We start from the raw sequence: 18,335 nt of genomic DNA, 5'->3' as shown, positions 1-18,335 counted from the left end.
GTTGACCTATCTGGAAGGTTCTAGTTGGCCTTTCATTCATGCCTTGAAATTGCCGGTTCTCCACGTCCCTTCTTATGTTTGGCTTGATCAAATCCAGCCCGCATCTTAGGCTTCTATTGAAGAACATCATGGCGGGAGTTTGGTTTGTAACCATATGTGTTGCAAACAAGAAGTTATCTACCTTATGCTGAAGTTTTATGTCTTCATTACCCATGGCCTTCTTGAAGGTCTGGACAAACCTTTCAGCCAATCCATTGGTGGCGGGATGGTATGGGGCGGACGTGTAGTGATTAACCCCATTGTTTTTTTAAGAACTTCCTGAATTCTTCGGACACAAATTGCGGTCCATTATCAGAACTGATCTGTTCAGGCAGCCCATTCCTGGCAAATATGGTCCTTAATACTGTGATGGTTTTTCCCGTGGTGGTGGAGGACATCTTTATTACCTCCGGCCACTTGGAGTGTGCATCAACTGCGATTAAGAACATGGAGTCCATAAATGGACCAGCAAAGTCGACGTGTACCCTTTGCCATGGAGATGAGGGCCACTCCCATGGATGTAGAGGGGCTTGTGGTGGGGCGTTTTGGACCTTCTGGCATCCTAGACAGCTCTTGGTCATTTCTTCGATGTCTCCATCGATACCTGGCCACCACACAAACGCTCTGGCTAGGTTCTTCATTTTCACTCCACCCAGATGCCCCTCGTGAAGCTCCTTTAGCACTTTATCCTGGAGTTTGGGTGGAATCACCACTCTGGATCCACACATCAAGGTTCCTCGGCACACTGACCGCTGTTTTCTTTGCGAGAATGCTGGCAACAGTGGTTCGCCATGTGCTGGCCATCCCTTCACCGTTAAATCATAGACTCGTGAGAGAGTCGGGTCATTTCTTGTTTCCTTTTCAATGGCAGAATTTGTTACTGGTAGACATTCCATTATAGTTGAGTGGAACATCTCCACTGGGTCTACTGTAGGTGCCTCTTCTACCGTTGGCAACGGTAGGCGCGATAAACCGTCAGCATTCCCATGCTGTTTTGATCCTTTGTATTCTATGTCATATTGGTGTGCCCCTAGGAAAAGGGACCGCCTCTGTAGCCTTTGCGCTGTCATAATGGGAACACCCTTTTTAGGGTTGAATATGGAGACGAGGGGTTGATGGTCAGTCAACAAGGTAAATTTTTGTCCGTGTAGGTAATGGTTGAATTTCTTCACTCCCCATACCAGGCTGAGTGCTTCCCTGTCGATCTGGGCATAGTTACGCTCAGCTGAGTTCAATGAGCGTGACGCAAAAGCTATCGGACGCTCCAAGCCATCAGGGAATCTATGCGATAATACCGCTCCTACGCCGTAAGGGGATGCATCGCACGCCATTCCGATTGGCAGTGATGGGTTGTAATGAGCCAAAACTTCCTTGGACGTGATCAAGCCTTTACATTTATGGAAGGCACGTTTACATTCTTCGCTCCATTTCCAAATTACTCCCATTTGTAGCAGTTCGTTAAGAGGGTGCAGAAGAGTTGACAAGTTCAGTAAAAATTTATGATAGTAATTTATCAATCCCAGGAGCGACCTTAATTGTGAGACACTCAGGTGCTGGGGCTTTTTTGACCGCTTCAATTTTCTCAGGTGCCTTATGCAACCCTTCCTCGTTAATTATGTGGCCACAATATGATATTTGTTTCTGGAAAAATTTGCACTTGGGGCGATTTGCTCGTAGGCCCCGTTCTCTCAGCCTAGTGAGCACCTGCTCCAAATTGGCAAGGTGCTCGTTGTCGGTTTCTCCTGTTACAAGGATGTCATCTAGGTAGCATTGAGTCCCCAGAATCCCTTGGAGGACTTGCTCCATAGCTCTTGGCCAGATAGCTGGAGCTGATGCTACTCCAAAAACCAGTCGATTGTACTGGTACAGGCCTTTGTGTGTGTTTATCGTGAGATACTTTTTAGAGGCCTCTTCAACCTCCATCTGTAGATATGCCTGTGCCAAGTCAATTTTGGTGAAACGTTTCCCTCCGGATAGTGAGGCGACAATATCTTCTATCCTCGGAAGAGGATACTGTACCGTGTGAAGGACCGGGTTTACAGTCACCTTGAAGTCCCCACAGATGCGAATTTTTCTCTGTTCTTCAGATTTATCATTATTCAACGTTTTCTTCATGACCGGGACGATGGGTGTTGCCCACTCGCTCCAATCTATCTTGGATAATACACCTGCCTTTTCTAAATTCTCCAGCTCTGCCTCGACTGCTGGACGAATTGCGTATGGCACCGGCCTTGCCTTAAAAAACTTGGGAATTGCCGCATCTGCCACTTTTATTGAGGCAGTGATGCCTTTCAAGGTTCCTAGTTTCTGTTGAAACACTTCCTTGGCGTTGGCCAAGATGTCTTTTAATCGTTCAGGTATGACGTCATCATCATTTTTTTCTTACTGGTCACCGTCAGTGCCTGAATGGAGTGCCAGTCTAAACGTATCTTCCTGATCCATTCACGTCCCAACAGCGGTGGACCACCATCTTGCAGAACGTATAAATACAACTTCTGTATTTCCTTGCCGTTGTATACAACAGGCACCCTTATTTTCCCTTTGGGGTATACTTTCTGCCCCGTATATGTTTTCAAGATAATGGAGGTGTCTTTCAAAGGTATATGCGGAAATAGCCGCTCGTAATCCCGTCGACTTATGACGGTCAGAGCTGATCCTGTATCTAGCTCCATTTTAACTGGAGACCCTGCTATCGTGAGGGTAACCCAAATGGTCTGGTAATCTTCTTTGGCAATTACATTATGTAATTTGAGACAGCTTAGTCTCTTGTTTCCGGAGTCGCTATCGCTCTTCTGGTCTTCGGAGCTACTGTCCGTCATCATTTGTACCTTTCTGTACTTCTCCTTATTGATTTTTTTCCTGTCCGTGGATTTTTTGTGTCCAGATCGGCATACACGTGCAATGTGTCCAATCTTTCCGCATTGCCTGCATGCTTTGTCCTTGAACCAGCAGTCCCGCTGGTCATGGGTGGATCTGCCGCAGCGATAACATCTCTCGAAACCCTGTGTCATTTCATGGGTGCCGAAGTCCTGTGGCTTTTGTTGTATCTCTGCAGCTCCTCTTGTGGCTGCTTCGTATGATACAGCCATACTGGAAGCCTTGTCCAGTGTTAAATCTTTCTCAGAAAACAGCCTTTTCTGTTTTCCTTCACTTAGGAGACCGCAGACGAATTTGTCTCGAAGAGAATCTGCCAGTCCTGCCCCGAATTGGCAGTGCTTTGACAGCTTTCTTAATTCGGTGAGGTAATCAGCGTTACTTTCATTCTTGTGTTGATTCCTCCTGAAGAATTTGAATCGCTCCGCTATCAGCAGCGGTGTTGGGTTTAAGTGCTCCTGTAGGGTATCAACAATCTCATTAAAATTCTTGTCCTTTGGTTTGGCTGGAGTGATTAAGTTTTGTAACAGCCCGTATGTCCTTGCGCCCATTAGATTTAGAAGTACTGATGCCTTTTTATCATGTTCTATTTCATTTGCTGTGCAATATACCTCCACTCTTTCTACATATGTGGTCCAATCCTCTATATTGTTATCGAAAGCATTAATATTGCTAGCCTTAGGCATCTTGAAAAAAAATGGCGCTTCCCGCGCTTTCCTTCCTTCCCTGTAGAAAAAAAATGGCGCTTCCCGCGCTTTCCCGCCGCTGCCGACAACGTTGTTTTCCGCGGTTTTTATTTACAGGTGGAGACTCGTTCCCGCCAGACTCTCTGGGACTTTTCCCTCCCTCTGCTTGGTCCGAACGCCGACCTGTTTTGCAGCGCCGGCCGTCTCCCAAGTGCTCCCCCCCCTCTGTCTGTGTTTGCCTCCGCCTTCACTGCTCGGCCCCGCTGCAGAGCCAGCCAATGGAGCCCCAGCCCGCCGCCCAGGAAGGATTATTGCAGTACCTGCCACCAGCTCGGCTAGCTGGTGAAACCAGAGTTATGTTTTTTTTTCTTGCTTTTCTTTGACTTTCGTCTGAGGAATCGATCTTCTTGAGGTGCTGCCGAATTGCAGGCAAGTCCGTTTCCACTTCGTCGCCACCGTTGTATCCATGTGTTAATAGGGACACGGAAGGCACGAGTAGGTTTCACAGGTGTTTACTGAACAAAGTCTGGAGGTGGACTAACAGATACAAGACAATATACAGGCTTATAGCCAAAGTGGCCATTACCGGCATTACAGTACACAGGGGGCTCTTAAAAGGCACATACACCACAAGATGTAAATTCAGCAGCAAATTAATTTTCCTTTTGCCGGTTGGATAGCCCAGGAAAGTTAGCTGCTCTAGTTTCTTTAAACAGCTCAACATCAGGAAAGACTAAGGTGCACAACCTCTTCCCTTGGCTGCAAAAACTCTGCCAGTAATCAGCAATGCTTCTCATCTTGCTTGTGGAGGTAGGAGGAGAGGGTGTTGGTAAGGGTGTTCAAGAAATGTTCCACAACTTTATTTCTTCATGGTGCTTCTCCACATATTTGATGATCTTGTATTTTATATGTCTTATACATCAGAGTAGCCATGTTCCAGAATTGCTTCAGAAACTGCTCTCAATCTGCACTCAGGTTGGGGAAAGGCAGTCACATCCACACATCAAATGTTGATCACAGGATCAATTCAAATTAAGCAGCACATATCAGGACCCATTAACCAGTAATTCAAATGAAAAGCCAAGAACTAAGCAACAATTTTTCAATGCATTTTTGCAAGATTTCAATTTAATTTACCAGCAATTCAAATGAAGCAACTTCAAATTAATAGACTGAATAAATAAAACTTGTTGACCTCACATAACATAGTTAAGTAATTACATTTGTGCATTTCTCACAGGGGAAGCAGTTATTCACTCATGATGGACCAGGGAATAATGCTATAATAATAAGGGTGTTATGCCATGTAACCCACACTATAAGCAGGGTCATCACTGTCAGCCAGGAATCCTCCAGATGATCCAAGCAGAATCATGGACAGCATCTCAAAAATGAACAGAGTACTTTCTGATGATTTACAGAACCCAACCATCAGATGTCCTACTTGGTTGATCAGATATAAAGCATCCAAAGCTTAGTACAATTCAGCTGCTCTGCACTAGATTTTTCATGCTATTACTACCATGAATTTAGCACAAAATTAGTATCTGTGCAACTGACACCCTAGTATCAGGGCAGAGGCAAAAACAGCAGTGGATCTTTATTTAAATATAGTTTCTTTCACAAGTACCAGACCTACATGAGCACACGTTTAACATTACATAGGTCCATAAGGATTAAGCATTCCTGACACAAATACATTCCCCTATGTAAATATGTAGGATGGAAAAGTTAACTACTGAAGTTGTCCGGCACGAGATACTACTACCACCAAGACATCTGCATTTCTGTACTAAACAAATTAATGTAATAAGTGGTATTTTCTATTTGCACAAGGTGTGTTTTTTTTGAGTCACTTTCTACACTTAGAGAAAAGAATCATTTTAAAAATTACCTTTGTCCTATTTTATCCCTGCCATACAACCAGCCACTTACAGGTAAATACATGCACTACAAGCAACTATTAAACAGCAAAATGAAACAGCATATTGATGCGCTATCAATTACTGCGAAAGACTGGAAGTTAAGTGAGTAACAAACAGGCTTTTATTAGCTAAAGAACGAAGGCATGCCTCTAGTGGTCGACCGGTCCTGAATGCCTGGGGGACTGCAGAGCAGCCGCCTTTATACCAGGGCCTATGGGTGGAGCCAGGGGCGGAGCCAGCTGAGGCATGCACAGACAGGTACAACAATGGGCAAGAGTGAACAACAGTGAAGTGAACAACAGTGGTTTACCACATTCACCCCTTGCTTAAAATGAGTCCGACGGGGTGAAGTGTATTAAAAGTTCGTATAATTGAGTCTTTCTGGGGGTCTTGTATGCCGTCGTGATCGTCGTGGCAACGGCAGAGGTGGTGCAGCTTCCGACGCCGAGTCCCGCGTGGGCCGGCGCACTGGCGTGTCGTCCTCCTGGGTGTTGGGTTGGTTGGTGATCAATGGCGGGTCACGGGGCCACAGCGTGCCGTCTACAGTGGTTAGGTATGGGTCCGTTGCCGCCGGTACATTGTGGGTAGCGGTGATGTTGGTTTCAGGGGCCCCCGAGGGTGCGAGGTCTCGTATGGAGACTGTGTCCTCCCGCCCGTCCGGGTACGCAATGTAAGCGTACTGGGGGTTGGCGTGGAGGAGGTCGACCCTCTCGACCAGGGGGTCCGTTTTATGGGTCCTCACGTGTCTTCTCAGTAGGACCGGCCCTGGGGACGTCAGCCATGGCGGTAGCGATGTCCCCGATGTGGACTTCCTTGGGAAGACAAACATTTTCTCATGAGGGGTGGCGTTAGTGGCAGTGCAGAGCAGTGACTGAATAGAGTGAAGTGCATCGGGGAGCACATCCTGCCAGCAGGAGGTCGGAAGGCCCCTGGACTTTAAGGCTAGCAGGGTGGCCTTCCAAACTGTCGCATTCTCTCTTTCCACCTGTCCGTTCCCCCGGGGGTTGTAACTGGTGGTCCTGCTTGTGGCAATACCCCTAGCGAGCAGGTACTGGCGGAGTTCGTCGCTCATAAACGATGAGCCCCGGTCGCTATGGATATAGCTGGGGAAACCGAACAGGGTGAAGAGGTCGTTCAGACATTTAATGACCGTGGCACTGGTCATGTCCGGGCAGGGGATGGCGAATGGGAAGCGCGAGTACTCGTCAATAATGTTGAGGAAGTACACACTGCGGTCGGAGGAGGGGAGAGGCCCTTTAAAATCAACGCTCAGGCGCGAGTGGCTTTTATCAGGTGAGCCCGGTCTGGTCTATAAAAGTGCGGTTTGCACTCGGCGCAGACTTGGCAGTTCCTGGTCATGGTCCTGACCTCCTCAATGGAGTAAGGCAGTAAGGCAGGTTGCGGGCCTTGATAAAATGGAAGAACCTGGTGACCCCCGGGTGGCAGAGGTCATTGTGGAGAGCCCGCAGTCTATCAACCTGCGTGTTGGCGCAGGTGCCACGCGATAGAGCATCCGGAGGCTCATTGAGTTTTCCGGGCCGGTACAAGATATCGTAGTTGTAGGTGGAAAGTTCAGTTCTCCACCTCAAAATCTTGTCATTTTGCCCCTCTGCTTGTTATTAAACATAAAAGCAACTGAACGCTGGTCAGTGAGTAGGGTGAATCGTTTCCCGGCCAGCTAATGCCTCCAATGTCTCTCAGCTTCCACAATGGCCTGGGCCTCCTTTTCGACAGAGGAGTGTCTGATTTCAGAGCCTTGGAGGGTTCGTGAAAAGAAGGCCACGGGCCTTCCCGCCTGGTTAAGGGTAGCGGCCAGGGCAAAGTCGGACGCATCGCTCTCCACTTGGAAGGGGATGGGCTCGTCCACCGCGTGCATGGTGGCTTTAGCGATGTCCTCTTTGATACGGTGGAAGGCTAAGCCGGCCTCTGCCGCCAGGGGAAGAGGTGGACTTGATAAGTGGACGGGCTTTGTCCGCATAATTAGGGACCCACTGGGCGTAGTAGGAGAAAAACCCCAGGCATCTCTTCAGGGCCTTGAGGCAGTGGGGCAGGGGAAGGTCCATAAGAAGACGCATGCGGTCGGGGTCGGGGCCGATGACTCCGTGTTCCACAACACAGCCAAGGATAGCGAGGCGGTTCGTGCGGAATATGCACTTCTCCTTGTTATACGTAAGGTTTAGGAGTTGGGCAGTGCGGAGGAATTTGTCGAGGTTGGCGTCATGGTCCTGCAGGTCATGGCCGCAGATGGTCACATTGTCCAGGTAGGGAAAAGTGGCCTGCAACGCATTTTGGTCGACCATCCGGTCCATCTCCCTTTGGAAAACGAAGACCCCGTTGGTGACGCCAAAGGGGACCCGAAGGAAGTGGTAGAGGCGGCCGTTTGCCTCGAAGGCAGTATACTGGCGGTCCTCATAGCTGATAAGTCAGCATATCACTAACTCCCTAAGGTCAATAGTGGAGAATACGCGGTATTGCGCGATCTGATTGACCATATCAGATATGCGGGGGAGGGGGTATGCATCCAGTTGGGTATATCGATTTATTGTTTGGCTGTAGTCAATGACCAGGCGCTGCTTCTCGCCGGTCTTGACGACTACAACCTGGGCTCGCCAGGGGCTGGTGCTAGCTTCGATAATCCCCTCCTTCAGGAGCCGCTCCACCTCAGATTTAATAAAAACTCTGTCACCGGCGCTGTATCGCCTGCTTTTGGTGGCGATTGGCTTACAGTCTGGGGCGAGGTTGGCGAACAACCGGGGGGGGGGGGGGGGGGGGGGGGGGGTGACTTTAAGCGTGGAGAGGCTGCAAAAGGTGCGCGGCGGGCAATTTGAAAACTGCTGGTTGCATACTGTGAGTGGGGGAAGGGGTCCACCGTACGCCATCGTGACACTCTTAAGGTGGCACTGAAAATCCAACCCCAGTAGAACGGCAGCGCAGAGATCGGGTAGGACGAGCAGTTTAAAGTTTCTGTACTCTGTGCCCCTCACCGAAAGGGTCACCATGCAGTAGCCGCCGACATCCGCTGAATGGGACTTGGAGGCCATAGAGACCCGGTGGCGCGCTGGCAGGACCGGGAGAGAGTAACGCCGCACCGTGTCGGGGTGGATAAAGGTCTCTGTGCTCCCGCAGTCTAAAAGACAGGTCGTGGCGCGGCCGTTTACCTTTATGTCCATCATGAACCTGGCTAGTTGGTGAGGTCTAGACTGGTCCAGTGTCACGGAGGCCAGCGTAGGGTCAGGCGCGTCGCTGTAGTCATCACGTGAGGCGGTGGGTGAGTCGGGGGCCCGTTGCAAAGATGGCGGCTGGAACGGATCACACATGGTCAAGGGCGTCCAAGATGGCGGCGTCCATGATCCACACGTGGCTGGAGGCGTCCAAGATGGTGTCCAAGATGGCGGCATCCAAGATGGCGGCCCACTCTCGGCACTGCTGGAGTTTGGGGTAGGTTTAGCCTTGCAGACGCTGGCGTAGTGCCCTTTCTTCCCACAACCAGAGCAGGTAGCGTTTTTCGCCGGGCAGCACGCTCTGGGGTGTTTGGCTTGGCCACAGAAGTAACACTTCGGGCCCCGGGACATCGCTGCAGAAGTTGGGCCGTTGGCGGGATGTGGCGCGGTGCCGGGTGGCGGTCCTACCGTGTCCCAGGATGGCGGCGCTCGCGCCATCCACGATGCGGCCGTGCAGTCAGGTGAGTAGGCGTCCATATTCCGTTGGGCCACGTCTAGCGAAAGTGCGAGGGCCGTGGCCGCCTTCAGGTCGAATTCGCCCTGCTCTAACAGTCTCTGCCGGGTGTAGTTGGACCTGAGGCCCGCGGCGAAGGCGTCCCGGACAAGTTCCTCCGTGTACACCGCGGCCGACACCTCTTTACATTTGCAGGCCCGGCCGAGCACCTTCAGCGCCCGTAGGTATACCTCCATCGATTCCCCGGGTTGCTGTTTGCGGGACCCCAGGAGGTGTCTGGCGTAAACTTCATTTACCGGGCGTGCGTACTGTTCTTTAAGAAGGTCGAGGGCACCCTCATTAGGTAGTCGCATCTTGGATGAGCGAATAAGCTTGGTGGTTCACCTTGGAGGTCAGAATTTTTAGTTTGTCGCCATCGTTTTGAACAGAATCAACGGAGGCTTCTAGGAAAAGTTCAAAGCATCGCAGCCAGTGTGCAAACTTGGTAGATGCATCCGCCTCGAGGGTCTAGTTCCAGGCGTGCTGGTTTGAGGATTTGCTCCATCGGAAAAAAATTTGGCTAATAAAATTGATGCGCTATCAATTACTGCGAAAGACTAGAAGTTAAGTGAGTAACAGGCTTTTATTAGCTAAAGAACGAAGGCATGCCTCTAGTGGTCGACCGGTCCTGAATGCCTGGGGGACTGCAGAGCAGCCGCCTTTATACCAGGGCATATGGGTGGAGCCAGCTGAGGCATGCACAGACAGGTACAACAATGGGCAAGAGTGAACAAGAGTGAAGTGAACAAGAGTGAAGTGAACAAGAGTGAAGTGAACAAGAGTGAAGTGAACAAGAGTGAAGTGAACAAGAGTGAAGTGAACAAGAGTGGTTTACCACACATATCAAGCAACGTTTCTCCTCAAGTGTGAGGCTGATTGCAAGGTCCCGCCCAGGCCGGTCACCAGCTGTTGCCGCTGGAAAAGATACCGTGCATGTGCGGTCACTGCAGCAAATTTAAAGGGACTGCGCACACAAAAAAATTAGAGGGAACGTGGATATCAAGTACAGTACCTGAATTATCATGTACACAAATTGATGCAACTTATTTTAGTGAAATTATTCACAAATACATACACCATCTTGGCCGACCATATTTTGTTACTGGATTGCAAGTACAGTAGAATTTCACTGCAGTGATCCCAGATATAGAATCAATTCAGTTACACGACCACTCAATTGCTATCCAATTAATCCAAAAAACATCAACGTTGGTGACTGATGATTCCTTTGTTCAACCATTTTGACTGTTAAAAATCAATTTTCAACTGTGCACACTTATGCCAAGGCCATTCATCTGATTAATTTATTTTTAAAAATTAGATGCAAGACTGTTTAAGTAATTATAAACTAAACATTACTCAGGAAATTTAACAACCAGAAAGGGGTACATGTTTGAAATTAACACAGCAATTATGTCCTTATGCTGCCTAACTTGAATTTTTTCAGCAACCAAGCAACTAGCATTAAAGAAAACTAGAGCAAACAAGGTTAGCACAATAAATGGCATGTCCTGCAGTAACCACAAATGGCACAGTTGATTTGTCAAACAGTATAAAACTTTTAGGAGCTAATTACGAATATCTTTATACGTCGCTGCTTGAATATTTTCCAGTGCCACTGCATGTGCCCCAAAACTTCTCAACTGACAGCTGCTCTTTCCACTGGAGCAATGAAGCCAAGAGGAGAACTGAAAGATAGGTTTCAAAATTATGTAAATATGAAAAAACTGCTTCCATTTCAACAGCTAATTTCTATCTAGTACATGCCCATCATATTTTCACTCTGTACCTCTGCACTCAACCACCAATTCTGCTCACTTCAGTGGATTTCTTTCATTCTTCCTTTTCCAGCTCTCTGGGTGTTCTTTTTATCTGCTCTGACTACAATGCCATATAAAATTCAGCTAATTTGTACATCTTTCAGATTCATACTAATTATCTGCACCAAGTAAAAGTCTTCCCCCTTCCAAGATATTTCCAAAACTGTGCACCAGGTCAATAATCCATCTCATGCTCCACGCCATGTTTTCATCTGCTGGAGAGAATTCTTTTTAAGTTTGCACTCAATTTTTTAATTTCTTGGTGATTACATCACAAAACTTAATCCTGCAGTAAGCATTTCATTGTACATCAACGGAGGTCAATATTGGTCAAAGCAGTTGACAAAGAGGAAATAAACCCTCCAAACGACAGACATGATTTTAACAATTAAAAATAGTATTGCATGCTTTAATAAAACAGGTTCATGGGGGATGGTTACAATAAAAAAATGTTATGTTCTAGGTCAAATAATAAAAAACTTTTGAAGCTTCATTCTCATAGGTAACATTATTTGTCCTCCTCAATTAAATGTTCTTGCAACTTCAATTTCCAGAACTGCTCTGCCCCTACCATTAAGGGGGATAATTTTAGAAAAGCTTGGTTTTCCATCAAAAATAAATAATCTCACATCATATACAGCATGCAAATGAAGAAACAATATGGACACCAGATTACCAGTCACTGTGGAAATTGATATGAAAGCTTTATTTAAATTAAAAGCCCTCACCTATTTTTTTGCTTCTTTCTTCCCCACGGTGGTGTGCAATAATCGGTGAGTAAATGAAAGGGCTCTTGGAGGACATGTTCTGACTGAGTGTGTTTTTTATTTTTAGTGGGCGGAGGTTAGGTGGAAGATTCAAGAGTTTTACAGACCTAATAGGAACAAGAGAAAGAAAAGTTAAAAATATTAAAACTTGGTCTACATTTTGGAACCATACCTCATCCTAAAAATGCACATAAACTATAGATATTTCAGATCATTTCTTCCATGCAAGAAATTAGAGATAACCAATAGGAAAACTAATTGAAATGGATATACATTTTTCAAATAGTTAAAAATCAGAACACAGCTCAACAGCAAAAGGTAGAATCTATTACCTCAATTTTTAAAAAACAATAATTATCAGTTTTAAGTGGATAATAAAAGGGCCAAAAGACGATACAAGAATATTAATACTCCAATATGCTCAGTATCGTCACTCGGCCAATTTGGCACATTGGAATCAATAAGCCAAATCACTCCTGCTATGATGCGCTTAGTTACTTAAATTGCTCACAACATTGCCACCTCAAGTGACAGAGTTGTAACTGTTACTACTTCTTCTATCCCAGGCATAATCCTAAATTTGTGAACAAATCAGATTCTGCTTCTGGGCATTTCCATATTTCAAGTGGACATGTTGCAAAAATTTCATACCTCGCCACTTTGGTTGACTGAAACGGAATGGGGCAACAGATGACTGCATGAAAATTTCAAATGTCTATGATGCATTACTGAAATCACGAAACAGCAGAACAGAGGTCCTAATGCGACTGGCTCATGCCAGAATGCCGTTCAATGAATGTCCTCTGCCATTCAACACCTGATTCAAATAGCCAGTCTTCATGATCGGCAATGAACATCAGGAGATTTGCCACAGCCTTGCCTGAACCTATCCACATCTGGTACCCACATACATGCATTTTCTAGCAGTAGTCTCAAGTAGGAAAGTTGATGACGAAGTTTTATTCCTTACCCAATCATGTGGGACTGAGGCCAATTGAAGCACCTGCACCAGGATCCCACCTCAGATCAACTAGTTTAGAACAGTCCAGAGATCAAATCTTTCAGGGTCTGCGTGGCTCAGTTCCACAGAAGTCAAGGCAATTACTAACTGTTCAAATGGATAGTTCCCCCTTCTCCCATCCAAAGTTTCCATTATTCTGAACTTTCAGCATCTTTGAAAATTAAAATAAGTAGCTATGATTCGAACAAAACATGTTGACAATCATGCTTCCCATCCCATCCTATTTCACCTGATAAATGTTTTGGTAATTTTCCCATAGAATAATTTTCACCAACTAAAAATAGAATCTTCTAGGACTTCTAACTTCCATCAGTAATGAACAGAAAAAAAATATTTCCTGCAAAAGTAAACATTAGAAACAAAGATAGATTTTTTTTTTTTTTTTTTTTTTTTTTTTTTTTGAGGGGGAGAAGAAACTTACCAGAACCTTTTCTCAGTGAAGTAAGCAGATTGGGTCGAGTTCAAGATACAGAAGATTGTACATGGTATGTGGCATGAGGCGATTGATGGGCTAGTCTCCTCCCAAAATTTCTTATACTGTTCCATGATGAATGGAAGTAAACTGGTACCAGATTAAAAAGTGCCAGTTTCCTTCCAACTATTATAAGTAACTATATGTTGCCCCAAATCAGGAACTGAAAAGTAATTCTCAAATAGTAGCAAGTAAAAAAGGAACTGGAGCTCGTTGCTGATTGGTTGATGCACGAGTGCCTACAGTTTTCAGGCTGTGTAGACTTCACTGGTGTAAGAAAATTCCCATTACAAAGTAGCAACAAACACTTCTAGCTCACATCGGAAAATGCAGTGAGCATTAACCCTTTGACCCCAAACATTTTTCCTCGTGATATTTTTATTTTTATTCTCTCTACCACAATGTCCTTCATTCACAAAGGAAAGTTTGGCCCAGAATAATTCAGTTGCCAACAAAATAACACCTGCATTGATTAACAGAAAATATTTTGTCGGGTAAGGAACATCAGCCTTCTTTTTCCTGAACAAGAACACTGCTCCTATTATTGGCCATCACTGGACATAATGCACAGCATCAATGGCCGACTTCATTATTTCAAACAAAAAGGCATGCTACATGCGATCAAAGTGAGCACTTTAAACATGTACGGTTATGCCATGATTTTATCTTATACTTTCTATACTATCATCATTTAGTAATTTGAATATTTTCTTAGTGGTGAGACACCAGCATCTGTGGAGAAGCAAAGGGATTTAGATGTCCATGTACACAAATCACGAAATGCTAATGCACAGTATAAAAGTAATCTAAAAGGCTAATAGAATGTTGACCTTTACCTCAAGAGGGTTGGAATACAAAGAGGAGGAAGCGATGCTTCAGTTGTACAGAGCCCTTTGTCAGACTCCATCTGGAGTACTCCGTTCAGTTGTGGGCATCAAACCTCACAAAAGATGTACTGGCCTTGAAAAGGGTGCAGTGCAGATTTACCAGAATGATATGAAGGATTGAGGGGTTAAATTATGAGAACACGTTGCAAAAACTTGGTTTGTATTCCCTTGAGATTGGTAGATTGAGGGGTGATCTAATCAAGGTCCTTAACATGAGAAAGGGATGCAACAGGGTTAATACAGAGAAATTATTACCTCTGGTGTGGGAATTCAGAACAAGAGGGTATCATCTTAAAATTAGAGCTAGGCCATTTAGAAGTGAAATCAGGAAGCACTTTATCCACACAAAGGGTAGTGGAAATCTGGAGCCCGCTTCCCTAAAAGGCTGTGGATGCTCAGACAATTGGAGCTTTCAAGACTGAGATCAATAGATTTTTGTAAGGTAGGCTATGAAGGGTTATGGTCAAAGGCGGGTAAATGGAGTTGAGGTACAGATCAGCCATGATCTATTTGAATGATGGATGAGGTTTGAGGAGCGAAATGGCCTACTCCATTTCCTATGACCCCTCCCTAAATCTAGCAACACATCTTATGGTCGTAATTATGTGCACAATCTTTTCAGATGGATGTGTTCTCCTGCAACAGGTCATCACCAAACCTGATCTGAATTCCGAATGCCAATTATATTTCATTCTGTCTGTATACTAACAACACTGATATTGCCCCAGAGCATCTTGGTTTTCTTACATCCAGCCAGTCAGCCAATTTTGATGGGCAACGCTCATCAATTTCCCTTTAAATGGCATTGCAAACAGGCAATATAGATTAATAAAATGTGCTGGAGTCAGAAAAAGCTAGTACTGGCCAGGTTCCATTGCATACTAGCTTTTCTTAGCTCATGCACTTACAAATTAGCCTTCGGCTAATCCAAAACAATTATTCCCACACTACTCAATAGATCTACTCAAGCTTGAACAATAACGACTTGGATTAATACAATGCCTTCAACATAGAAAAACATACCAAAGGTGCTTCACAGAGGAGTCAGAGAAAATGGGCATCGAACCAAAGGAGGAGATATTAGAAGGGGTCACCAAACATTTGGTCAAGAGGTTCCGTTTTATGGAAGGCCTTAAAAGGAGTAGTCAGACAGGTTTACGGAAGGATTTCTAGAGCAAGGGGCCATGAATGGTAGGTGAAGAGTGTGGGGGTTGCAACAGAAGCCAGAGTTGGAGGAATGCAAAGTTATCTGAAAATTGTAAGGCTGGTTAGGGAAGGCAAAGACGATGAAGGAATTTAAACAATGGATGAGAACTTGAATTTTGGGCTGTTGGAGTGCCAGGAACCAATGTAGGTCAGCAAGAATAGGAGTGATGGGAGAGAGGGACTTAATGCGGGATAGGATACAGGCAGCTGAGTTTTGGATAAGCTGAAGTTTTGGAGGGTAGAGGATGAGGTAAGCCAGAAGAGCACTGGAATAGTCGAGTCCAGAACCGACAAAGGCATGGATGAGGGTTTCAGGAGCTGATGGGCTGAGACAGGAGATGTTACAGAAGTGGAAGTGGTGGTCTTTGTGATGAAGACGATATAGGGTCAGAAGCTCAGCTCAGCATCAAATAGGATGGCGAGATTGTGAACAATTTGGTTCAGCCTGAGACAGTGGCCAGGGAGGGGGCTGGAATCAGTGGCAAGGGAAATTTGAGACGGGAGCCCAAGACGATGGCTTCAGTCTTCCCAAGGTTTAACTGGCGGCTCATCTAAAAATGAATATCGGGTAAAACTACAAATGAACCGTCAGAGGTGTTCAAAAAGTAGTTTCGCTTAATTAAAGGATCAGTATATACCCCTAAGGTGCAAGAGCTCTACTTACCAAATAAAACAGCAATGGTCGACAATGGAGGTGAGAGATAACAAAGTTATGGGCCCAGAAATTCGGGTCGGGGGCTTCCCACAGGTGCAAGCCCCCAATCTGCACTTACCTTGCACGCCAGCCGATGTGCTGTGGGCACCCGTGGAATTCCGATCCAGGGCCTGGTCCAGCTGCCGGCGCGCAGTGCTTGCATATCCCAGGGGCGCAGTTAGTGCGATGCGGCCCCTGGAATCACGTGGGCCATGGGGAGCCAATCGGAGCTGGGAATGCTCCATTCATAAGATTGACAGGAAGAGCTGTCAAAACTTATAAATACTACGGCCTCAAAACATCACTAAATCTTCAAATAAATTTTTAAAATTACAGTTTTTAAATAAACTATAAATTACATGAAATAACTATTTTAAACAATAATTTAAATTTTTGAAAAAAATAATTTTATTTTCTAACGGGGCTAAAAATAAACTTACCTTGCTTTAAAGTATTTAAAAATAATAAACTTGTGGAAATTTTTTTTTAATTTTAATTAATTCACCACTTACCTTGTGAAAAGCAGGCCTTACGCCTGCTTTTTACATATCTAACTTCTGGGGACTTACCCTCCCGGGAAAACCTGCAAAAAAAAAACGAAGTTCGATGCGCACGCGCAGCCTCTCCCGTGCACTGCTTCAGGGGAACGGAAGTGCCGGTTTCCCGCACATGCGCAGTGCATGCAGGAAACCGGCACTTCCATTGGGCCTACGGGTGAGTACCCCGTGCGTACTCACCCGTGGAGACCCGAATTTCTGGGCCATGATCTCATTGAATGGCAGAACAGACTCAAGGGGCTGAATGGCTTACTCCTGTATTCTGGAATACAGGAATAAAAAGGAACAGGAGTAGGCCATTCAGCCCCATGAACATGTTCTGCCATTCAATGATATCATGACATGATGTTATCTCTCACCTCTATTGTCGACCACAGCTGTTTTATTTGGTAACGTAGAGCTCTTGCCCCTTAGGGGTATATACTGGTCCTTTATTAAGCTAAATTATTTGAAAACCTCCTACTGTTCATCTGTAGTTTTACCCAATAACAGTTTTGAACAGGTTGCTGTCGTCAGTCACTGTCTCATCCTGTTAAAGTTAGCTTACCAAAATTTAGAATCTTAGTGACTGTGTTATGTTTCTCCTTTTCAAAACTTAATAATGAATTTGATATTATGTTAATGTTCCCTTACTGTTAGTCTGGCTCATTGCTCATGACTAAATTTAGTATGGCCTGTCCTCTTGTTGGTTCTAGAATATATTGCTCCAGAAAACTATCTTGAATGCACTCAAGAAATTCACTACCTTTCTGACTTGAGCTACTCTGTTCTTCCCACTCTGAAAATTAAATTCTCCCATTAAAACAACTCTGCTTTTACTACAAGCCTCTCTAATCTCTGAATTAATACATTCTGCCACTTAATTGTTGCTATCAGGAGGCCTGTAGACAAGTCATTATTTCTCAACTGTAACCACAGAGTCTGCACTGATTGCATTCCCTTACCTATATTGTCTCTTACTATTGTAGTAATAATATCTTTAATTAAAGATTTAAGTAGGACAACAGAGGGGTGCTGGAGGGGTCGAGAGAGGTGGCGGAGTGGTAAGCAGCGTACATGTGGAAGCTGACCCCATGTCTTCAGATGATGTCGCCAAGGAGCAGCCTGTAGATGAGAAAGAAGAGGGTGCCAAAGGGCAAATCCTTGAGGGTAGGAAGAGAAACCATTGATGGAGATGCTCCGGTTATGATTAGAAAGTTAAGAGTGGAACGAAGCGAGGGCAATCTCACTGAGGTGGACATGGAGGTAAGGCATGGGAGGAGACTGGTCTGGTTGATCATGTTAAAGGCTGTGGAGAGATCAAGGAGGATGAGGAGGGATAATGCATCAATCACAAAGGATGTCATTTGTGATTTTGGTTTGAGCCATTTCAGTGATGTGGCAGGGACGGAAACGTGCTGGGAGAGATTCAAACATGGAGTTGCAGGAAAGATGGGCATGGATTTGGGAAGTGACAATGCGTTCAAGGACTTAAAATAAAAAGGAGGCTGGAGATGAAAGGGAGGCAGTTTGCAAGGACAGAGGAGTCGAGGGTGAATTCTTTGAAAAGGCGGGGGGTAATGATGACCATTTTGAAAGCAACAGAGACAATACCTGATAAAGGGACATACACTACAGTAAATGTTTCTTCAGAGGAACGATGTTTTTGAAGCCCTTGTATACTGTAGTACCAG

General features: G+C 45.4%; 1 protein-coding gene across 1 annotated transcript in view; it reads right to left on the bottom strand.

The window, feature by feature from the left end:
• trappc9 (trafficking protein particle complex subunit 9) overlaps positions 1-18,335 on the bottom strand; it is a 1,276,086-nt gene that overhangs the window by 1,146,758 nt on the left and 110,993 nt on the right. Inside the window, exon 11 of the mRNA XM_085993951.1 lies at positions 11,787-11,932. Within this exon, the coding sequence (XP_085850077.1) occupies positions 11,787-11,932 (146 nt within the window). The remainder of the gene's footprint in view (positions 1-11,786; positions 11,933-18,335) is intronic.

The sequence above is a fragment of the Somniosus microcephalus genome, chromosome 7 (assembly GCF_052327205.1).
Source record: "Somniosus microcephalus isolate GS21.2 chromosome 7, FLI_Smic_1.0, whole genome shotgun sequence".
Taxonomy (NCBI): domain Eukaryota; kingdom Metazoa; phylum Chordata; class Chondrichthyes; order Squaliformes; family Somniosidae; genus Somniosus; species Somniosus microcephalus.
The sequence above is the reverse complement of the archived record's forward strand: the minus strand, read 5'-3'. Positions and strand labels throughout refer to the sequence as shown.